General features: G+C 39.4%; 1 protein-coding gene, 1 long non-coding RNA gene and 1 pseudogene across 5 annotated transcripts in view; 1 reads left to right on the forward strand and 2 right to left on the reverse strand.

Moving 5' to 3' along the window:
• The window catches only part of CRCP (CGRP receptor component), a 52428-nt gene extending 28354 nt beyond the window's left edge, over window positions 1-24074 (reverse strand). The window contains exons 1-4 of one of the 4 annotated variants that reach the window (XM_036115275.2): window positions 23921-24072; window positions 12869-12905; window positions 8187-8285; window positions 3915-4009 (exon numbers count right to left, since the gene is read on the reverse strand). In XM_036115275.2, coding sequence (XP_035971168.1) covers window positions 3915-4009; window positions 8187-8285; window positions 12869-12905; window positions 23921-23928 — 239 coding nt within the window. In that variant the 5' untranslated portion in view covers window positions 23929-24072. Of the gene's footprint in view, window positions 1-3914; window positions 4010-8186; window positions 8286-12868; window positions 12906-23570; window positions 23740-23920 lie in introns of all 4 variants that reach the window. The other 3 variants (XM_078074528.1, XM_078074526.1, XM_078074527.1) reach the window with 3 other exon arrangements.
• LOC118550324 (calponin-3 pseudogene) lies at window positions 14036-15569 on the forward strand (annotated as a pseudogene).
• Window positions 22971-23559, reverse strand: LOC144382227 (uncharacterized). The gene is made up of 2 exons (XR_013448735.1): window positions 23386-23559; window positions 22971-23211 (listed from the first exon to the last, which is right to left on the reverse strand). It is a non-coding gene; the product is annotated as an uncharacterized LOC144382227 (long non-coding RNA).
• Window positions 24075-25159: the final 1085 nt, after the last annotated feature.

The following is a 25159-nucleotide window of genomic DNA, read 5'->3' on the forward strand; positions in this document are numbered from 1 at the left end:
AATTATCTCTGTTCACAGACAACATTATGTTGTAGGTAGAAAAACCTAAAGATTCCACAATGTTAGAACTGATACACAATTTTAGCAAAGTTACAGGATATAAAATCAACACATGAAAATCAGTTGTTTCTATACACTAACAATGAACAATCTGGAAAAGAAATTAAGAAAACAATTCCATTTACAATAGCACTGAAAAAAATTAAATACTTAGGAATAAACTTAACCAAGGAGGTGAAAGACTTGTACACCGAAGACTATAAAATACTGCTGAAAGAAATTAAAGAAGACACAAACGGAAAGACATCCCATGTTTGGGGACTGCAAAACTTAACATTGTTAAGATGTCCATACTTATCCACAGCAAACTACAGATTGAACATAATCCCTATCAAAATCCCAATAGCATTTTTTGCAGAAATATAAAACCATACAAAAATACCAAGGGACCTTAAATAACCCAAACAATCTTAAAAAGGAATCCAGCTGGAGGTGTCACATTTCTTGATTTCAAAACTTACTACAAAACTACAGCAATCAAAACAGTGTAATATTAGCATAAAGATAGACATGCAGCCCAATGGAACAGAAATAAACTCTCGCATATATGGTCAAATGATTTTTGACAAGGGTGTCAACATTATTCAATGGGTAAGGACAATCTTTTCAACAAACTGTGGTGGGAAAACTGAGTATCTACATGTAAAAGAATGAAGGTGAATCCTTATTTTACACCACACACAAAAATTAATTCAAAATGGATCTAACATCTAAACGTAAGACATAAAAGTATAAAACTCTCGAAAAACACCTATAGTAGAAAAGTTCTATGACATTGGATTTGACAATAATTTCTTAGACAGACACAAATGCACAGATAACAAAAGAGAAATACACAGTTGGACTTCAAAATTTCACACAAACTTTTGCAAATATGATTGACATCACCAAACAAATGCAAAACAAAACCACAATGATACTGCTTCACACCCATTAAGATGGCTATTACCAAAAAAACAAAAAACAAGTGTTGACAAGGATGTGGAGACACTGGAACCCTCATGCACTGCTTGTGGATAAGTAATGGTGTAGTCACTATGGAAAACAGTATGGCAGTTCCACAAAAAGTTAAAAATAGGGGCGCCTGGGTGGCTCAGTCAGTTAAGCCTCTGCCTTCGGCTCAGGTCATGATCCCAGAGTCCTGGGATCGAGCCCCGCATCGGGCTCCTGCTCGGCGGGGAGCCTGCTTCTCACTCTCCCACTCCCCCTGCTTGTGTTCCCTCTCTCGCTGTGTCTCTCTCTGTCAAATAAATCAATAAAATCTTAAAAAAAAAAAAAAAAAAGTTAAAAATAGCAATTTGCCTTCTGGGTACATACTCCAAAGAATTGAACACTGAGTCTTCAAAGAGATATTTGTCTACTCATGTTTACAGCAACATCATTATGCACAACAGCTAAAAGGTGAAAACAACTCAGCTATATATCCATAGATAAATGGATATATAAAATACCATGCAGTGTTCAAAAGGAAGGAAAATTTGACACATGCTACAATAGGGACGAACCTTGCAGACATTATGGTAAATGAAATTAGCCAGTCATAAAAGGACAAATACTATATGATCCCCTCAAAAAGGTACTCAGAGCTCATGAGAGAAAGCAGATTGGTGGTTACCAGGCCAGAAGGTAGGGAATGTGGAGAGTCATTATTTAACCAGTGCAAAGTTTCAATACTGCAAGATGAAAAATGTTCTGTGAGTAGATGGCAGTGATGGTTGTACAACAATGTGAATATACCTCATGAACTGCACACTTCAAAATGATTTAAATGGGGGGCGCCTGGGTGGCTCAGTCGTTAAGCATCTGCCTTCGGCTCAGGTCATGATCCCAGGATCCTGGGATCAAGCCCCGCGTCGGGCTCCCTGCTCCGTGGGAAGCCTGCTTCTCCCTCTCCCACTCCCCCTGCTTGTGTTCCCTCTCTCGCTGTCTCTCTCTCTGTCAAATAAATAAATAAAATCTTCTAAAAAAATTTTAAAAATGATTTAAATAGTAAAACAAAAAATAACAATATTAAACAATATTCACTTTTATAAAAAAGACATACTATATGCTTCCACTTAGTCTAGAGTAATCAAATTCATACAAACAAAATAGAATGGTCGCTGTCAGGGGTTGGGGTGAGGGGGAAATGGGAGTTAACTGGTATACAGGAGTTTCAGTTTTGGAAGATTAAAAACTTCTGGATATTAGTTGTACAACATGTGAATATATTTAACACTAATGAATTGGGCACTTAAAAGTGGTTAAGATGATAAATTTTACCAAAAGTAAAACACACATACACACACACACACACACACACACACACACTTGAAAGATGTTTGCTTTCAGAGTTCATTTGGATAAGAGAGGCAAGAGAAGTACACTTAGTTTATTGATAGTGTATCAGCTGTGTGTCTGAAATAATACCAGTGTTTCCTTCAAAAGAAAATTAATTATCCTGAATGAATGACAGAAGCTTTTGGGATTTATCAGCTCTGTATTAACTCTAAAAGACAAGAGCCAGTGTTCTTCTCATGTAAACTCTTAACCTAATTCTTTAAAAATATATATATATATTTTATTTATTTGACAGAGAGAGAGAGAGCACAAGTAGTGGGAGCTACAGAGGGAGAGGGAGAAGCAGGCTCGCCACTGAGCAGGGAGCCCAATGTGGGGCTCGATCTCAGGACCTTTGGATCATGACCTGAGCCAAAGGTAGATGCTTAACCAACTGAGCAACCCAGGCACCACTCTTAATCTAATTCTCAATGATGTTTTTAATTCCTATAAGCTTAACTTATTCAAGAAAGTCACCAGGAAAAGTAATCAAGCTCTAAAAGAGAAGACAGAATATTAACAAGCCATTTTTGTCCCAAGTAAACACAAATTTCAAATGACTTAATTGGTCAACTTTATAAAGATCACTTTAATTTGTGACCCCCATTTTCAACAAATTTGGCCTGAGTGCTGTAAAGGGGTTATGGGGCAGGTCATAGAACTGGGACTCAAAAAAAAAAAAAAAAAAATCCAAAAAGACTTTATGATTTAAAAAATCCCAATAAATTCTGTTTCTGGCTCTAGAAGGATCCTTGTGTCTAAGTCTCAGTTGTCTTATCCACAATACCATAATCCTACTTTAAAAGGCACTATGTGTTAATTATAATTCAAAACCCAATGAAATAGAAATATACCATTGCTGAGGATGGTTTATCATTTTCATTATGTGTGACACACTTTTCCTACTTAAAATAATTTCTACTACAATGATTTGTAAGGGCACATGCACCCCAATGTTTACAGCAGCAATGTCCACAATAGCCAAAATCTGGAAAGAGCCTAGATGTCCATCGACAGATGAATGGATAAAGGTGTGGTACACGTACATACACACACACACACACACACACACACACACACACACACACACACACACAGGAATATTACTCAGCCATCAAAAAGAATGAAATCTTGCCATTTGCAACGACATGGATGGAATTAGAGGGTATTATGCTAAGTGACATAAGTTAGAGAAAGACAAAGCCATATGATTTCACTCCTATGTGGATTTTAGGAAACAAAACAGATGAACATAGGGGAAGGGAAGGAAAAATAAAATAAGATAAAAACAGAGAGGGAGGCAAACCATAAGGGATTCTTAACTGTAGGAAACAAACTAAGGGTTGCTGGAGGGGAGGTGGGTGGGTGGATGGGGTAACTGGATGATGGGCATTAAGGAGGGCACTTGATGTAATGAGCATTGGGTGTTATATGCAACTGATGAGTCACTAAATTCTACCCCTGAAACTAATAATATACTATATGTTAACTAAATTGAATTTAAATTAAAAATTAAAAAAATATTTTTTACTTACTTGGTCAACTTGTGGCTTTTCATTGCTGTGAGAAATTCTCTAACAATCTCAGGACTCTGGTGCCTGCATGGTGTTTTTGATATATATTTTAATGTCTACCCAAAAAAAAGAGAAAAAGTAAGCATAAGGCAAAAAAACCTGAATGAGAAAAAGGGAAGATAATGGCTATAATTTAGTATTCTAAAATTTTATTTCAAAAATCTTCTATAAAAGGGCACCTGTGTGGCTCAGTCAGTTGGAGCATCTGACTCTTTATTTCGGCTCAGGTCATGATCTCAAGGTCATGGGATCAAGCCCTGCATAGGGCTCCACGCTCAGCATGAAGTCTGCTTGTCCCTCTCCCTCCCCCGTTGCACCCCTCCCCCTATGTACCTGCCTGCTCTCTCTCTCAAATAAATAAATCTTAAAAAAAAAAATCTTCTATAAAACAAATGCCTTCAGGAGAGTCAATCTTCATATAATGGGAATTCCTCAAAAAGAAAACCAGTGGCTAAAATAGGAAGAATAATGAATGACTTTCTACAAGAAAGCTTTTCTGATCTTAAAAAAGAAAAAGGAAAAACTCAGGGCACCTGGGTGGCTCAGTCGTTAAGTGTCTGCCTTCGGCTCAGGTCATGATCTCAGGGTCCTGGGATGTAGCCCCACATCCGGCTCCCTGCTCCGCGGGAAGCCTGCTTCTCCCTCTCCCCTCCCCCTGCTTGTGTCTCTCTCTGTCAAATAAATAAATAAAATCTTAAAAAAAAAAAAAAAAGGAAAAACTCAATCTGACAATTGTGTTATACTTCAGACAATTTTTTTAGTGATACATATATATGTATATATACATACATATATATAATGGACTCAGCCATCAAAAAGATGAAATCTTGCCATTTGCAATGACATGGATGGAACTAGAGGGGTATTATGCTAAGCGAAATAAGTCAATCAGAGAAAGATAATTATCATATGATCTTACTGATATGTAGAATTTAAGAAACAAAACAAAGGATCATAGGGGGAGAGAGGAAAAAATAAAACAAGATGAAACCAGAGAGGGAGACAAACCACAAGAGACTCTTAATCATAGGAAACAAACTGAGGGTTGCTGGGGGAGAGGGGGGTGGAGGGATGGGGTAACTGGGTGATGGACATTAAGGAGGGCATGAGATGTAATGAGCACTGTCTATTATATGACTGATGAATCATACACCTGTACCTCTCTGAAACCAATATTACATTATATGTTAATTATCTGAATTTAAATTAAAAAAGGAAATAAACACGGATTAAAAGAAGTTTGAAAACTCAAAAAAATAAAATAAAATAGAAAATAAAAACAGGGAACCCAAAGAATAAAATAGTCACCAGTCCATATGGATATAAGTAAATAAAAGCATGAGAAGAAACAAGTGTTTCTTATAGAAGAATTCTGTGTTAAATGTGGAAGGAATGAGGGAAATAAATCACAATTAGGGAATTGAACCATAGTAATAATTACTGCAGGAAAGACATACCAATGAATACTAAAATTAATACTAAAAGCTTTACTAGTGGGATATTTGCATAGCCTCAAAGCATTCTTCTCAAAATATTTATTAATTACTGTGATGGTTTTAATACATGTCCTCAAATTCTTTGATCTCCTTCCCTTCAAGAGGTGAAGCCTAATCCCATCCCCCTTGAATGGGCTGAATGTGGCGACTCCTTTCTAAATAATACAAAATGGAAATGGAAAACCAGTAACTTTACAGTACAGAAACCAGGCATATACCATCTTAACCAAGTAATCAAAGTTCACAGCTTCAGTAAGAAGACACTGATATCATGTACCCTGTACCATGCAATGAGAAGGGCACATCTCTTCTGTGGCATTCTTCCCCAAAAGCCGTAACTTCAGTCTGGTCAGGAGAAAACATCAAACAAACCAAAATTGAGTGACATTCTACAAAATACTTGACCATTACTCTTCAGAAGTGTCAAGGTCATGCATGGAAGATGAGGAAAGACTAAGGACCCATTACAGACTGGGGGAGACATGGTAACTAAATACAAAACAGTATCCTTGAACAGAAAAAGAGCATTAATGGAAAAGACGCTTAACAACTGAGCCACCCAGGTGCCCTGAGGGAGAAAGAATCTTAAGCAGGCCCAATGTGGGGCTCGATCTCAACTGAGAAAATTTGATCTTTGTGTAATTTTTCTTAGTTTTGATAATTGTGCCATGGTTATATAAGATGTTAACATCAGGGACAACTAAAGAAGGGCATATGGGAACTCTCAGCACCATCTTCTTTCTGCAAAACTCTTCTGCAAGACTATAATTATCTCAAAATGAAAGGCTTTTACTTTTTTTTTAAAAAGGCAACCCCACCTAGACATAACTTGAAAGGAACTTCAAACCGGAAAGTAAACAGTAACCTCAAGCATCTAAGTTAAGCGTCTCTCCCAAGTGCAAAAAGCAGGTTGGTCTCAGACTCCTCCGTAACAACAAACACTAACAGACTAAGTAATACCTATAGAGACTTGCAGAATGAAAGCTGAACCCAAGAACTCTGTGTTCAGATGAGGTGTCATTCACATTAAGAACACTAGAAATACATTCTCAGGCATAAAATGTCTCAAAACATTTAACACCACAATAAGTTTCCTTAAGGCACTGTGAATTAAAAGCAAGAACTTAATATGTAACAGAGTGGCAGTGAGTTTAAACTGATTCAAGTGTGTAGTAAGAGTACTTGACAGCTTGAAATTTGGCTACAAAACTCATTACCAACATTTTCTTTTTTTTAAGAGATGAATGGTATAACATAAAAGAATGTAAGTGAATAAATGAATGATAGATTTATTTGAGATTTGAGAGAGAGAGAGAGCACGCACAAGCTGGGGGCAGGGGAGGCAGAGGGAGAGGGAGAAAGTTTGTTTTGTTTTTAAGATTTTATTTATTTATTTGACAGAGAGAACACAAGCAGGGGGAGTGGGAGAGGGAGAAGCAGGCTTCCTGCTGAGCAGGGACCCTGATGCGGGGCTCGATCCCAGGACCCTGAGATCATGACCTGAACGAAATCAAGAGTGGGGTGCTTAACTGACTGATCTACCCAGGCACCCCTGAATGACAGGACTTTAAACACACAATTAGATGAACAAAACTGGATGGGGAGGAATGGTGACAAAAAGTGCTAAACACCCCTTAATTTCCTTAAAAGGGATTACAGTAACTTAATTCAGGTTTAATTGTGTCTTTGGAGAGATAAAGATAATTAAAACTAGATCCTTTGTAGAGACAAATCAGATTTGAAAGAAAATAACAGAAAAATTAAAATGACAGATACAAAATCAAACATCACATAAAACAAATATAATGGCTTAAACTCTTTTAAGGATAAAGCATAAGGTTGGGAGAAAACACAGTAAAATGTCAACTAGATGTTAAAATTGTAAACTACTTTTGCTTTCTTCTTTATACTTTGTGGTACTTTCTAAGGTTTTTACAATAAAAAACATTACTTTCTGTGTAATAAAGAATTTGGCTTTGCCCAAAGATACGGTTTGGTCTTTGCCCTCAGCTTTCTGGGAGGCAATCTCTAGACCCTTGGAATGTTACACTCAATAGGAGTATCTGTCTGGAGGCCTTGGTCATACTGAATAGTCTTAAAAATGTGACTTAGGGTAGGGGCTCTGGATCAATGTACCTAGAGGCTGAGATGAACTACACAGGAAATCAATCATTCAATCACACCTATATGATAGAGCCCAAATAAAAATTCGGGACTGAAGTTCAGCTAAGCTCCCCTGGTTGAAAATATTCTGTATGTATTATCACACACCGATTTCAAGAGAGAAACATGTTCTGACTCCACATTAGAGGACAACAGAAGCTCTGAGTTGGAATTTCTCCTAATATCTGCCCCATATGCTTTTTCCCTTGGGCAATTTTAATCTGTATCTTTTTTGTGTAATAAACTATAACTACGAATACAATAGCCTTCAGTGAGTTCTGAGTACTTCCAGTGAATTACTGAACCCAAGGGTGGTCTTAGGGATCCTTGACTTGCAAATGGGTGTTAGAATTAAGGGCAGTCTTTGGACTATTCCCTCCAACTTTATCAATGGCTAACCCTCACCACTGGCCAAACTCCTTCCACTTGTATAAACAGAATAAAAACTGGGTTACAGTAAAACTACTCATTAATCAAGTAAGAGGTAGTCATGATTTGGTGGCTAGTCATCTGCAGAATAAACCAACCCCCCTCAATGGTAGTTTGGGTAGCTCCTCCAGAAACATAGGCTTACTTCATATGTGATAGTATTCAAGTTCTGTTGCCCAGAACTGTGTTTGTTCTTTCCACTTTCTTTCCGTTGCTCTTTCAGATCAGTCAGTAACTGGAACACCTAGGAAGTGATAAAATATTTTTATGAACAAATGTGAGAAATGTATCTATTTCAAGGTCAATGATTTTGAAGGATAAGTAGGATAGTACCTCTTTTCTTTCACAAACCCTCCCCCTAACTCTTGCATTAGAGCAAATATGAGTCTGAGAAGCAGCTGACATTTTGAAAATGCTTTTATCTAAATCAAATAATCCAAATTCATTAGTTTACTGAAGATATTTCAAGTGTTTCCTTATCAACATATACCATATCACTGATCTCCTCTGACCTCAAAAATATACGGAGTATATCTGAAAGTAAATTTTCCTAAAATACAATCATCTCAATAGATGCAAAGAATTTTCCAAAATTCCACACCAATTTATGATAAAAGCTCTCAACAAACTGGGTTTAGAGGGAACATACATTAATGTGTAAAGGCCATATATGACAAACCCTCAGCTAACATCATACTTAACAGTGAAAAGCTGAAAGCTTTTCCTATTAGATCAGGCCAAGATAAAGATGCCACTCTTGCCCCTTTTATTCAACACAGTATTGGAAGTCCTTGTCAGCACAATTAGGCAAGAAAAGAAATACAAGGCAGCCAAATTGGAAAGAAAGTGGTAAAGCTGTCACTATTTGCAGATGACATGATACTACATACAGAAAACCCTAAAGACTCTACCAAAAAACTGAACTAATAAATGAATTCAGTAAAATTAAAGGATACAAAATCAATATATAGAAATCTATTGCATGTCACATGATAACAGTGAACTATCAGAAAGAGAAATTAAGTAAACAATCCCATTTACAATTGCATCAAAAAGAATAAAACACCTAGGAATAAATTTAACCTAGGAATGAAAGATCTATATCCTACAGGATAAGACACTGATGAAAGAAACTGCAGAAAACACAAATAAATGGAATGATATTCCATGCTCATGGATTAGAAGAATTAATAATGTCCATATTACCCAAAGCAATCTACATATTCAGTGTAATCTCTATCAAAATTCCAATGGCATTCTTCACAAATAGAACAAACAATCCTATAATTTTATGGAACCATAAAAGACCCTGAATAGTCAAAGTAATCTTGAGAAAGAAGAGCAAAGCTGGAGGCATCATGCTTCCTGATTTCAAACTATATTACAAAGCCAAGAAATCAAAATGGTATTGTATCGGCATAAGAACAGACACATCAATCAATGGAACAGAATAGACAGTCCAGAAATAAACCCATACATATGTGGTTAGTTAATTTTTGACAAAGGAGCCAACAATATACAATGGGGAAAAGAAAGTCTCTTCAATAAACGGTGCTGGGAAAACTGGACCACTATCTTACACCACACACAAAAATGAACTCAAATGAATTAAAGAACTGAATGCAAGATGTGAAACCATAAAGCTCCTAGAAGAAAACACAGGAGGTATGCTCCTTGACATTGGTTTTGGTGATTTTTTTTTTAATTTAACACCAAAAGTAAAGGCAACAAAAGCAAAAATTAAAAAGTGGGACTACATCAAACTAAAAGGCACAGCAAAGGAAACCATCAGCAAAATGAATACATAACTTACTATATGAGAGAAAATATCTGCAAATCATGTATCTGATAAGGAGTTAATACTCAAAATATATAAAGAACTTACAGAACTAAATACCAAAAAACCAATCTCATTAAAAAATGGGCAGAGGACCAAAACACTTTTCAAAAGAAGACATACAGATGGCCAAAAGACACATAAAAAGATGCTCAACATCACTAATCATCAGGGAAATGCAAATCAAAACCACAGTGATGGGGTGCCTGGGTGGCTCAGGCGGTTAAGCATCTGCCTCCGGCTCAGGTCATGATCCCGGGGTCCTGGGATCAAGCCCTGCATCGGGCTCCCTGCTCAGCGGGGAGTCTGCTTCTCCCTTTCCCTCTGCTGTTCCCCCTGCTTGTGCTCTCTCTCTCTCTCTGTCAAAAATAAATAAAATCTTTAAAAAAAAAAAACCCAACACAATGAGATATCACTTCACACTTGTTAAAATGGCTAACATCTAAAAGACAAGAAATAGTAAGTGTTGGCAAGGATGAGAAGAAAAGGAAACCCTTATGCACTGTTGTTGGGAATGTAAATTTATGCAACCACTATAGAAAACAGTATGGAGGTTCCTCAAAAAGTTAAAAATAAAACTACTATATGATTCAGCAATCCCACTTCTGGGTATTTTATCAAGATAAAATAAAAACACTAACTCAAAAGACATATGCACCACCATGTTCAAAGCAGCATTATTTACAATAGCCAAGATATGGAAACAACCTAGGTGTCCATTAACAGATGAATAAAAAAATATGTTTTATATATACAATGGAATATTATTTGGCCATAAAAAAGAATGAAATCTTGCCATTTGCAACATGGATGGACCTTGGGGTATTACACTAAGTAAAATAAGTCAGATAGAGAAAGACAAATACTGTATGATCTCACTTATATGTGGAATCTTAAAAACAAAATAAAAGCCAAACTAGGGAGTGCTGCATGGCTCAGTCGGTTAAGCGTGTGACTCCTGATTTCAGCTCAGGTCATCTCAGGGTTGTGGGATCAAGCCCTGCACTGGGCTCCACACTCAGCACAGAGTCTGCTTGTCCCTCTCCCTCTGCTCCTCCATCAGCTAGCATGTGCATATGCTCTCTCTCAAATAGATAAATAAACAAATAAATAAATACATAAAATCTTAAAAAAAAAAACAAGCTCACAGACATAGAGAACAGACTCACGGCTGCCAGAGGCAGGAGGTAGAGGGTGGGCAAAATCAGTAAGGGAGTCAAAAGGTAAAAATTCCTAGCTATAAAATAAATTATGAAGAAATAATGTACAGCACGGCGACTACCGTAAAACTGTACTGAATATTTGAAAGTTACTAAGAGAGTAAATCTTAAAAAGTTCTCATCACAAGAAAAAAAATCTTTATATATGGTAATGGATGTTAACTAGACTTACTGTGGTAATTTCACAATGTACAAATATTGAATCATTACACTGTACACCTGAAACTAATGTTATCTGTCAACTGAGCCTCAGTTAAAAATTTTTTTCCTAAAAATAAGTTTTTTCTAAAACAGGATCCTGGGGCACCTGGGTGGCTCAGTTGGTTAAGCGACTGCCTTCAGCTCAGGTCATGATCCTGGAGTCCCAGGATCGAGTCCCGCATCGGGCTCCCTGCTCAGCAGGGAGTCTGCTTCTCCCTCTGACCCTCCCCCCTCTCATGTGCTCTCTCTCTCTCTCTCAAATAAATAAATAAAATCTTTAAAAAAAATAAATAAATAAAATAAAATAAAACAGGATCCTGCTTCACGAATATGAAATCTAGTAAATTTATTTCTGAGAAAGAAAAATTATGAGGCAAGTGATAAACATAAATTTTACAAAAAAAAAAAAAGAAGAAGAAGGGAAAAAAAATGCTACAGAACTTTAGAAGTAAACTTTCCCCACAAGGGAAAAACATATACGTGTTAGTGCTGAGGAGGCTGGGCGGAGGATATGTCTTTCCTATTTTAGAGATTATGCCAGAGAACTAAAGGAAGTTAAGCATAGGTTCATAAACCATTACTAGATATAACACAATCCCTCCCTTGCCTGTCATTATTTTTTCAGAAATAGTGTCATGTGACCTAATTAATGCGACATTTCCCCATTGGATAAAACACCCAAACATTTAGCAGAATCCAAACTGACAAGGAAGTTCCTAAAAGCCAATGGCTTGACTAACAACCATTTCCTTCCTGTTATCAGTAGCAACAATTTAAGGAAGGAGTACGGCCAACTGTGTTAATTCCACTACTTTCTATTTTCTATATCACACAATGGAGACTCAAATCTCCTAAAGTCTTCAAGAATTTAGATTCTAGAAAATGAAAAATTGACAGTGAATGTATGAATGCTTCTTTATATACCTGGAGTTAATCTATCAGATGGCTTTGCTAATACCAAACAAAACAAAGGCAAACTAGAAGGTAAGCAAAAATAATGTTATTATCTCCCCTCTCACCAACTTCTTTCATTTTTTCCTCCCTTTCTCGAGCAACCCAACCCCCAGGCCCTCAAATTCCAAATCTGCTAGTTCATACTAAATCATTCACAATGGTGCGTCAACTAAGCTGTCACTTTCAAAACGAAAGTGTTAATACTTGAGACTATTATGAGGATCAAAATAATAACATATAAAAGCATTTTATAGTTAAAGAGTAGTAATTAGGAAAAGGCATAAGCATTTTAATGAAAAATGTTGCAGACAGAAACAGTTCCAAAGTAGATCCTTCCATCCCATGAAGGCACATCAAATGAAGATCTAAAATATTTGGGATCTGGGGGAGGTTGCCCACTATAAACTAAAGTCTTCCCAGCTTCCCTGAATTACTATGTATAATTTACTAAGCTTATAATTCCAAGGTCCACCAGATGGTGCCATCTGTCCTATTTTAAAGTGGAAAATCCAAATGAATTCAGTCATTTTAACTAAAACTAATTCAATAATCTTCAGAAGCAAAGGGCAAACTACCAGAGAGGAAAATTCAATAGTTCACTTCAAAGCTATTTACCTCGTAGTTACTGAGCAGCGCAGAATTGGCATCCTTCCTGCAAAATAAAGTAAATCATCATCAGTCTGGGCTCACATTCCTTTGTGGGAATTAAATATCTATAAAATACTTCCTTTATCAAGATTTAGTAGTTCAGTTCAGGAATTCAGGGACTACAACCTAAAACTGAGAAATGTCCTAAGTCCTACTGGTTAGCTGGCAGTGGACAATTTCACAGCAAACTTCCCTCTTTATAGGCATAGTATATAACACACCCATTACTAAGTAGGTGATTGAAATACTATACTTATCCTTAATCTATGTCGGCAGAGTTAAGAGAAGTCAGTCATCTGGGAGAAGTCACTTACAGGAAGAACATGGGGCAAAACCAGAGGGTTAGGAAGGGGCGTCAATAAACAGGGAGGGGGCTAGAATTAACTGGAGAAACAGTGCTGTCTCATCCCACAGCCATGTCCTTTCCCCAGTACCACATGCCTCCCACCAGTTATTGACATCTTGGGCAGGCAAGTCACCCTGCTGAATCACCAGAAATGGGATCATTAACATTAACATCACTACTGGGAATCCCAGCAATGTCAAGAATCCTGCTAGATATCCAGAAAGGTGTTCATCTTCTCTATCAATTCAACAGGTAAAGTTCATGTGTCAAGCAGTGGTCAAAGCGTGGTACCCCTGCAATCAAGGCACAATGTCATTTTTCATGTATGAGTGAGCACAGCAACGTGACTTGTATTAAAGTATAATCAAGCCATTCTACAACACCACATCAGAAGTACTTATTGTTTTTAATAGTCTAGAGGCAGTATAGTGTGATAATTAAGAGCACATTTTTGAAATCAGACAAATCTAGGTTCATATTCTAGCTCTGCCACTTATAAGGTATGGGAGTTTTGATGAGTTTATTAATCCCCCTAAGCTTCTCACTTAAAACAAAAAATGGGGAGTGGAGCGGGAGGTTCTGTGGGACCCAGTCGGACCGCGCTGCCAAAGCATCGCCCGTACCCACCACGGCCGCCACATCGGGGAGTCTCCTGCACCACCCAGGGGAGCGAGCTCCAAGCATCTCCTGCTGCGGCCGCTCCTCGGGGCCAGGAGCGGGGAAGCTGAGTACGAGAAACCCCCAGGCCCTAGACCCAAGGGCAGCCTCTTCCCGCCACCTGAACCACCATGACCCACTTCAACAAGGGCCCTTCTTAAAGGGCCCTCCGCCAAGGTCAAGAACAAGATTGCTTCCAACTATGATCATCAGGCAGAAGAAGATCTTCAAAATTGGATAGAAGAGGTGACAGGCATGAGCACTGGCACCAACTTTCAGTAGGGCTTCAAAGATGGCATCATCCTCTTTGAGCTCATAAACAAGCTACAGCCAGGCTCAGTGAAGAAGGTTAATGAGTCCTGGTTAAACTGGCCTCAGGTGGAGAATATTGGCAACTTTATTAAAGCTATTCAGGCTTATGGCATGAAGCCACATGACATATCTGAAGCAAATGATCTTTTTGAGAATGGAAACATGACCCAGGTTCAGACTATGCTGGTGGCTCTGGCAGGTCTGGCTAAAACAAAAGGATTCCATACAACCATTGTCACTGTAGTTAAGTATGATGAAAAACCAACAAGACGTTTTGATGAAAGAAAATTAAAAGTTGGCCAAAGTGTAACTGGTTTGCAGATGGGAACCAACAAATGCACCAGCCAGGCAGGTATGACGGCCTATGGGACCAGGAGGCATCTTTATGATCCCAAAATGCAAAGTGACAAACGTTCTGACCAGACCACAATTAGTCTGCAGATGGGCACCAACAAAGGAGCCAGCCAGGTGGGGATGTTAGCACCAGGTACCAGAAGAGATCCCTCTGATCAGAAGCTAACATTACAACCAGTGGACAACTCGACAATCTCTCTACACATGGGAACCAACAAAGTTGCTTCCCAAAAAGGAATGAGTGTGTATGGGCTTGGGCAGCAAGTATATGATCCCAAATACTGTGCTGCTCCCACAGAACCTGTCATTCACAATGGAAGCCAAGGAACAGGAAAAAATGGGCTGAAATTAGTGACAGTGATTATCAGGCAGAATACCCAGATGAATATCACGGAGAGTACCAAGATGACCACCCCAGAAATTACCAATATGGTGACCAAGGCATTGATTATTAGATTGACACAGAGGAGCTCAGTATTTAGTCCACTGTTTTTATTCAGTGAGAACCAAGCTAGCCTTGAGTAATTTTTATCTCGTCTTCTTAAAACACTAGAATGCTTATTGTACCTAAAAGAAATATGGCCTTACATACATTCCCTTTTCCTTTTTCTGCCTCTTCCCTAAATAGTTGCCTTTTAGTGCTGTAACAATTCAATCCTACAGCAGAAGCAGTAACTCCCATATGAAGTAAAAAGGAATACTGTGAAAGGGGAGTACCCTTGTACAGCCAATTCTCTTATTAAAGACCTATGCTTTTTTTTTTTTTTTAAGATTTTGTTTATTTGAGAGAGAGAGAGAGAGAGACAAAGCACAAGCAGAGGGAGCGGCAGGCAGAGGGAGAAGCAGGCTCCTCACTGAGCAAGGAGCCTGACGCCGGACTCGATCCCAGGACCCTGGGATCATGACCTGACCTGAAGGGAGATACTTAACCAACTGAGCCACCCAGGCATCCCAAAGACCTTTTTTTTTTTTTTACAATCTACTTAATAAATGCGATTTTCAAACAATAGGAAGCTTTTTTTTTTTACAGTTTAGTATCTAGCTAAATGTTGTCTTCACCAACTAAATTTAAGATGCAGCATTTTAGAAATTTACACATCAATGTCTCTACAGTACTGTTTGCTAATTTTTAAATAAAGTCCTGATCAGGGTACATTTGTGATTATATGTGGGCTCATTCTCTTACCTAAACTGACAAGATCTTTTCAGGGTGGTGTTTCTAAAGGAGCGTGTACAAAATCGGGCTGCAGACATTCAGGTCTGGGTGGTGCGTTTGCTCTTCCTGTTCGTGCCAGTGTATCAATGTAGAGTTGCTCTGTTCTCTTCAACTGTATTTATTGCTGCATTTCTCAGTATAAACTTACCCCACTGTGTTTCTTATAAATAAGTATTTTTTTGAACATTAAAAAAAAATGGGGATAAAGTAGTATCTATAAGTGTAGCCTGGATTCTAAAGCAGCTCCACTGAACATTAGGGCTCTGTGAATTTAGGCAAGTTACTTAACCTCTCTATACTTAAATTTCCTCATCCATAAAATAACAATTGGAGTACTAACCATGTAAGATTATTTATAGGATTAAACTGAAAGATGTAAAGTACTGGAACACATAAGTACTCAATAAAAGCCATCTATTATCACTACCTGTGTTACTACCATAACCTCTGCCTACATCACAAAGCTGTTATGAGGATGAAATGAGACAACAAATTTTAGAAGTGTAGCATTGTTCTTGGTACTTATTAAGATCTTTAATGAAAGCTATCATTTTTTTAAAGATATCACCTCACTGAATTCTCATGTAAAAACCCTGTGATGTAGGAGCTATTATGATTCCTTCTTTACAGATGATGAAACTGAGGCTCAGAGATTTAAAAATTTGCTTAAGGTCACAAAGAAGCCTAACTGCAGCGGAAGATAACTACGGAACTGTGAAAAATGAGGCTGGATTAGACAAATGGAAACCGGTAATGTAGAATCCTAAAAATTCAGGAAGCACTCTGGACTTGACATAATGTATAATAAAGACTACTGTTTGTTCCTAAACCGGGAGCGGGGCTCTATGATGAAAATGCTGATACAAAATTTCAGAAACATGGGCCAAATAAATGGGTGATTTCTCTAAGCAATCAATAAAGCAAAACAAGCAGGTGATTAACACAAGAATCTGACCTAGGCCTTTGGTCAGCAGCACAGTGATGTCAGCACTCTAATCAAATCAACATGTGAAGCCTACCAAATGCTACTAGACATTCAACAAATAGCTGGGATTTCACAAAATTGTTGCTTTGCCCAAATGACCACAATTGCACTCAGGTCACAAAGAATATCCTATTAAAAAGGAATCTAATACAGGAAGGACAATGCATAATTAGTGTATATGATATGGTTCATTTAAAATTGAAAAGGACAAATCAAACCACATGTCATCTTTGCCTACTTAATCAGGAAGTCAGTCCACAAGGCTTCTTCCTATCTTTGCTTGAAATTGAGTTAAAACTCCCTGTGTGCCCTACAGTACACTGTAACTAAGAGATCCCTTCCCAGAACAGACTGGAAAAATAATACAAATGTTATTTTTCCTCAAGGCTAAGGGATCCATCCCAGGTGCCATTGTTACAACTTCTTTCCAAATCATAGCCTCTCCTTTGTCATGCAGAATATTCTATGCCTTAGGAAAATCTGTCCTTGGCTATTCCAAGTTATTGCCCCACTGCCCAAGCCAATATTGTCAATGCAAGAATCCGAAGAACATCATCTGTCTTTACTAGAACCAATATACAAAGGAGAGACACTCTCTTGCATGTGTGTTTTAATTAACCTGTGTTTTGGAGCCAGGAGAAAAATGGATGTTTAAACAAGTACCGCATCTTGGAGATTCCGGCTGGCAGAAGCTGATTTATTCAATTATTCTTTTATTAGGAAGATAAATAACTTTTTTACTCAGTAAATACTAATGGAATAAATGCCAATATATGCTAGGCTTTCCTTTATTTAATAAAATGTCAATAGGCATAAGATCTACCTTTTATGAAATGAACTATGTTCATTTCAGTTTCTAAATGAACTGTGCATTATCAATTTTTTTTTTTTTTAAGATTTTATTTATTTTTTTGACAGAGAGAGAGACACAGCGAGAGAGGGAACACAAGCAGGGGGAGTGGGAGAGGGAGAAGCAGGCTTCCCGGGGAGCAGGGAGCCCGATGCGGGGCTCGATCCCAGGACCCTGGGATCATGACCTGAGCCGAAGGCAGCTGCCCAACAACTGAGCCACCTAGGCGCCCCTTGAGGAAAGTTTTTAAGACAGCTTTTATCCTACTATAACCACCACTGAGTGGCAGGTTGCTGGGAACAGGAAATGGTAAGACTGGACAGACATCAACTTAATCAAGTGATCTCATTTAACAGCAGTGATGATGATGTGATGTACTGAGAAAGACACATCCCTTACAACAATCCTGTCAAAGAATGTCTAATTTTAATCTAGCCATGAGGATATAACCAGACAAACCCAAGTTGAGGAACATACTTCAAAACAACTGGTTTAGCTTCTTCAAATACCAGTGTTATTTATAACAATGTCAATGTCACAAAAACAGGCTAGGAAACGGTTTTCAGAGTAAAGGAGATTAAAGAATTATGACAACTAAAAGTTGTATGACAACTCAAAATATGATTATTGACTGGATCCTGAATCGGTGGTTTAAAAAAATCTAGCTGGGGCGCCTGGGTGGCTCAGTCGTTAAGCGTCTGCCTTCTGCTCAGGTCATGATCCCAGGGTCCTGGGATCCAGCCCCGCATCAGGCTCCCTGCTCAGCGAGGGGTCTGCTTCTCCCTCTCCCTCTGCCCTTCCTCCTGTTTTTGCTATCTCTCAATGAATAAATAAAAATCTTTAAAAAAAATCTTGCTAAAATGACACTGTTTGGACAATTGGAGAAATTTTGTATTTTAATAATATTGGTACATCAATGCTAAATTCCCTGGGTGTGACAATGGTATTGCAGTCAAACAGAATACATTTTTAAGACTGGGTAAAATGACATGATACCTACAACTCTGAAATGATAGAGTAGAGAGAGAGAGACAGTGTGGAGAGAGAGAGAGAGAATGTATACATTTGTAAGAGAGATAAGGCAAACATATCAAAATGTTAACAAATGGTGACTCTAGATAGAGGATATAAAGATATGGGTTTGGAATTTTTCAAGCTAAAAAGTTGAGAACAATGCACATGTAAAACTAAAGAATTCCATAAGGTTGAAAAAAGACATTAGTATAACCTAAAATTGAAGACATAAAATGCATTTTCCTCCAGTGTTTTTTTAGGGTGACTATAATCTGTCAATTTTATTTTATTTTTTTAAAGATTTTATTTATTTATTTGAGAGAGAGAGAGAGAGAGAGAGAGAGAGTGAGAGCAGGAACACAAGCAGGGGGAGTGGAAGAGGGAGAAGCAGGCTTCCTGTCAAGCAGGGAGCCCGATGTGGGACTCAATCCCAGGACCCTGGGATCATGACCTGAGCCGAAGGCAGACGCTTAACGACTGAGCCACCCAGGCGCCCTAATCTGTCAATTTTATATTTACAAGCTGTTGTTCCTACTGAGCAGGAATTGTCTGCTCTATATATAGCTTGCATTTCAGTAGACTTCTAGAAACTGCCCACCTACACAAAACTTCATATTTTCCTATAGGACTTAGACTAGTACTGATTTTAATTACAGGTGTTTAAAGCAAATATTCCAAGTGAATTTTAAAGACTGTTTGAATCTATATTTACAGGCAGGCAGTCATTTAATTTCCCTAAGTAATGAATTAATTGGCTGAAGTTGACTTGCTATTTGAAATACAACCTGTAAATTTTGCTTAACTTGCTGAGTCAATTTAATGGATGTAAACAACTACTTTGGAAAACCGAATTCTGAATAAACAGAACAAAATGATCTATTGGCAGATATTCTTTAGACACATACACATGCAAACAGCACCTTTTAATTGCCACACAGTTAACTTACGCACGCAATGACGAACAAAACTGCTCAAATTCTCCTATGTTCAACCTATGTTATTGATTCATGTCATGTTCTGAAAAACTAAACTCAAGTACAAGAAAACTGGGCAGATTTCAAAGTCAACAAACTTAATCTGTAGCATTCTCCTAGGAGCTAGCAAACAAGTATCCTCTTTCCAGTCCTATTAGTGAACTGTTAGGACCTATTAGCTAACTTCTCTAAATCTCAATATTTCCAGCTGTAAAATGAAGGAAATTCTTACAATGATTTAAAGAAGATGATACAGAAGATAATCCATTTTCCCTAACTATGTATATTAAGTTCAAGAATAAAAGAGTGAACACAGGGGTGCCTGGGTGGCTAAGTTGGTTAAGTGTCTGACTCGTGGTTTCACCTAAGGTCATGAGCTCAGAGTTCTGGGATCGAGCCCCATGTTGGGCTCCTCTGAGCTCAGCACGAAGTCTGCTGGAGATTCTCTCCTTCTCCCTCTATCACCGCCCCCCCCCCCCCGCCGCTTGCACACGCATGTGCGCATGCACGCTCTCTCTCTCTCAAATACATACATAGGAGCGCCTGGGTGGCTCAGTAGGTTAAGCATCTGCCTTTGGCTCAGGTTATGATCCCAAGGTCCTGGGATCGAGCCCCGCATGGGGCTCCCTGCTCAGTGGGAAGCCTGCTTCTCCCTCTCACCTCTGCCTGCCGCTCCCCCGGCTTGTGTTCTCTCTCTCTCTGTCAAATAAATAAAATTAAAAAAAAAATAAAATACATAAAAAAATTTTTTAAAGAGTGAATACAAAGCTTTCCAGGTATATCAATAACCCCAAGGCATTAGACAAAGCCAAATAGCAAATACCTCATATGTACACAAATACTTAAGTTTCCTACAAATACTTTGTATCCTTTTGCCTGAGGAAAATGTTTCCAAATGACCATCAAAAAGTTTTTATTTTTTAAATTCTATCACTCAATCAAATAAAGCATAAATATTCCTCACCTTTAAAAAATTTCTAGTGTATGTCTATATGTATTATTCACTCAATAGGTATTTACTCAGCGATTGAAGGAAAAAAAAGTAGTAAAAACTCAGAGAAGTTTTCCTTTCATGCCTCCTCCTCCCAGGTCCTAGGAATGCCTGAAAAGGTTACAAAAAGGTTTTTCCTCTCAGAGAAACAGGGTTCTGCTGAAGATCCTAAGGACTACACTGCTGGGGATCACACCTCATGTTGGAGACCCGTAAGAAACTACAAGTTAAGCCTCCAGACCTTTCCATTCCAGGGGTCCTTCTACTCTCAAACCACATTCCTACAAAACCTCACTTTGCCATTAATTGCTAGCTACAAAATTCTTGATTGGTTTCAGTAAGTCACTGACTCCCTGGGAGAAATGGACAGATTGCTAAAGGAGAAAAAAACTCTTGATTCAAACTATTTCACTTAGGAAAATCAGAAAATCTATATGCACAGCAATTAGGAAACTAGCTAATCCAATTATATTTTTAACTAATTTGTTAAATTAATGAAGTATTGTTATATTACTTCATTCATCAACTATTTGCTGAATACCTAATGTGTGCCAAATGTAGTGCTAAGCCCCTGCCTTCATGGGGCTTTCTCATGAGGGAGACAAGACACTAAACAGGTAAACATACATCTATTATTATAACTTGTAATTACTCAAAGGGAAAGTAAATCGTGGTGTTTTAATAAAAGACAAGAGAAGGACTTATTTTGGATTGACCAAAAAGGAAAAGCAACACTTAACCTGAGCTATCAAAAAGATAAAGAGGGAGCAGGACTGAGAAAAAAGTATACCAGGCAGAGTCCTCAGGGCCTTGGAAGATTACAGAAACTACCTGCCAGTGGAAAATGTGTGTATTTGGGAGGTGGGGATAGTAGCATGAGAGGGTTGGTGAGTAAGTGAGGTTTTTTGTTTCTTGTTTTAAGATTTATTTATTTGACAGAGACACAGTGAGAGAGGGAACACAAGCAGGGGGAGTGGGAGAGGGAGAAGCAGGCCTCCAGAAGAACAGGGAGCCCGATGTGGGGCTCAATCCCAGAACCCTGGGATCACGACCTGAGTTGAAGGCAGACGGTTAACGACTGAGCCACCCAGGCACCTCAGAGTAAGTGAGTTTATACAGGGTCATATAGGTCCTAGTAAGGAATGTAGATTTCCTCTTAGTACAACAGAAAGTCAATGAAGGGTTTTATAAAGGGGGTGAGTTGATCCAATTAATATTTTTTTTAAAATTTTGTTTATTTGTCAGAGAGAGAGAGAGGGAACACAGCAGGGGGATCAGCAGGGAGAGGGAGAAGCAGGCTCCCTGCTGAGCAAGGAGCCAGATGCGGGACTCAATCCCAGGACCCTGGGATCACGACCTAAGCCAAAGGCAGATGCTTAACCAACTGAGCCACCAAGGCATCACAGAACCAATTAATATTTTAAGATCACTCTGGCTGCTGATTGGAAAACAGAATGGAGGGGGACAAGAGTGGAAGCCAAAGGCAACTGCTTAATCCGGACCAGAAATGACAGACTACAGAATTAGCAATGGATATGGTAAAAAGTAACTACACACAAAATATATTGAAGGTGAAGATGACAGGACTGGCTGATGGACTGGATTTAGGGGTGAGGAAGGAGGGCTAGATTTTTGGACTAAACAATTGGATGGATGATGAGAGAAAAGGGCTAGAAATATACTTTTGGGAGTTATCAGCATATAGATGAGTAAAATGACCAAGGGAGAGAGTGTGGAGAGGAAGGGTCCCAGGACTGAGCACTAGGACACCTCAACATTTAGAAGCCAAGCAAGGGAGGAAGGACAAACCAGGGAAGGAGACTGAGAAGTAGTCCTTGATGTAGGGGGAAATGCAGACAGCATGTAACAAAGCCAAAAGAGTTTCAAGAGTTTTTTGTTTTGTTTTTTTAAAGTACAGTGGATACCCAGAGTTTCTGTATCAACTGCTGCTAAGAGATCAAGAAGGTTGAGGGCAGAAAATCAACCTTTGAATTTAATAAGATGGAGGGCTCAGGTAATCATCACAAAACCCATTTCTGTAGACTGGTGAGGATGAAAGCCCAACAGAATGATTAAGAATGACGGGATAAACAACACTTCCAGTTTTGTAGTAAGGGGAAGCAAAAATGGAGCAATAAGTGGACATGAATGTGCAGACAAGGGATTTTTTTAAGATGGATAAATTAAAGCGGGATTGCATAATGACAGGAACTGCTCTAGTAAAGAGGGGAAAATTGGTAATAATAGCTTGGGCTAGAGTAATATAACTGAATGTTTTTCAAGATGCAGATAAAGCCCCATTAGTGGACTACAAAATCAATTTAGTGGGTCAGCATTCTTTTTTAACAAAAGAGACAATATCAGAGTGCATATAGTAAAAGTATTGTTTCATGATGCTTTCATTTCAGTTACATATACATATTGTGTTTTTTAAAAATCTGCGAAATAGGCGCGCCTGGGTGGCTCAGTCGGTTAAGCGTCTGCCTCCGGCTCAGGTCATGATCCCAGGGTCCTGGGATCGAGCCCCGCATCGGGCTCCGTGCTCGGCAGGAAGCCTGCTTCTCCCTCTTCCACTCCCCCTGTTTGTGTTCCCTCTCTCCCTGCGTCGTCTCTGTCAAATAAATAAATAAATAAAATCTTAAAAAAAAAAAATCTGCGAAATAGTAGTATATAGGACCATTAGATAGGTAAAAGAACACAAAGGAAAATGTATTAAATAACCAACGCCAAAGAGAACACAATATAGTTATGCCTACAAGTTAATGTCAGCCATGAAAAAACCCACATGCGGAGTAGTTGCAAAAACTTCCATCTGCACTCGGAACAATAAGCAAACATCACACACAAGTACTGTTCCTGTGGTCTCAGTCCTGGCTCAAGCTCTTCCTTCTTCCCAGAAAATCTGACCCTTCCATAGCAACTTCTAAGTGAGGGCAAGGCTCCATCCCCAAGCACTATCCCAGCACTTACCCATCTTTTCTGCAAGTACTTCCAGGGCGGACCGCGGGGCTTTACACGCTGGGACACCGGGCCGAGCTACCCACGGTGACCCAAAACACGCCAGGAAATGAATGAGGGAGGGAGCAGGCACACTGAAAGGCCGCCAGGTCAAGTCGCACTGGGTCCCGCGTCCCAGGCACTGGGTGCGAGTAGGGACGAAGGTTCGGAGGGGCAGAGCGAGGGTCCCCTTCCTCCCAGCGTCCCGCCCCAAGCCCGTACAGGGTGCCGCCCCATGCCCGCGTCCCTCGGCTCCCCTCGGCCCAGCAGTCCCCAGCTGTGGTCGTCTGCGCAAGGCCGGGAACGCGCCCCTGACGACTCACACTTCCATGTCGGTCCCGCGTCGTCGCCTCCGGCCGCCAGCAAACACCCAGCGTCACGCCACGCCGCCGCGGCTCCCACAGTCCGCGCTGTGCACCCAGTCGCCGGATCTGCGCGCCGCGGGGTACGTCGGGATCGCCGCGCTGCACGCCGGGATCGCCGCGCTGCACGCCGGGATTCTAGCGGACCAGGCGGGCACCTCAGCGCAGTCGAACTGCGCCGTGCTGTTTGCCCTGCTGGGCTTAAGACTGTTGAACTTATGCAGGCAGGACTTAGCTCATGTTTTCTTGGTCTGGGTGATATCAGAGTATTAATAAACTAAGTTTCCAGAGAGATAATCGGGTTAGTAGCCCCCTGTAGCGTTAAAATCCCAGCCGTCAGAGAATAGTGATGGCGAGGGGCGAGGCGGCTCTGGGCTGCTGGAGATATTGTCTCATGATTTCGATGTTGGGTGCGCGGTGTGTTCCGTTTCTGAAAATTCAGTGAGTTGTACACGTATGTACACTTCTCTGTAGGTATGTTATAACTGAAAAAAACGTCTCAAGAAGCGAAAAAAAAAAAAGAACTCAGGCTCCCTTCTCCCCATTCTTCCTTGAGAGGTATTTGGCAAAAAACAAACAAAAAATACAAAAAGCCAAGGACAAGCACAGACTGATCTTCCCGCCTTTCTAGGAATTCATCCAAAGGGAATTATCAGATGCTTGAAGAAAGATGGTTGTGTAGTGATTCTTTTTTCCCGGGGAGACGGCCTCAATGTCCATCAGTGAGGAATTAATAAATCATGTTTCAGGCATACAGTACTTTATATGCAGTCATGAGAAATGATGTCGTATACTTGGTATGCTGGGGAAATGCTCAAGATAGGGTTTTTAAAAGATAGAAAATGATGTTGGTGTGACTAATATTCTAAAGAAAAATAATACACAGGGGAAAAAACACCTAAAGGTACATGAGGTAAAGCCACCTAATCTACTATATTTTATGTCTTAAAAGAACAGACGTGGAAGGTTGATGTCCATTATCTTCAAAAATTTTTGGTATATCTGAAAATATTTTTTTAAAGATTTTATTTATTTATTAGAGAGAGAGGGAGAGCACAAGCAGGGGGAGAGGCAGAGGCAGAGGGAGAGGGAGAAGCGGGCTCCTCTCAGGGAGCCCAACTCCCTCCCAGGACCCAGCTGAAGGCAAACGCTTAACCAACTGAGCCACCCCAGCGCCCCTGAGAGTATTTCTTAAGAAAT

This window comes from Halichoerus grypus, chromosome 6 (genome assembly GCF_964656455.1).
Source record: "Halichoerus grypus chromosome 6, mHalGry1.hap1.1, whole genome shotgun sequence".
Lineage (NCBI taxonomy): Eukaryota > Metazoa > Chordata > Mammalia > Carnivora > Phocidae > Halichoerus > Halichoerus grypus.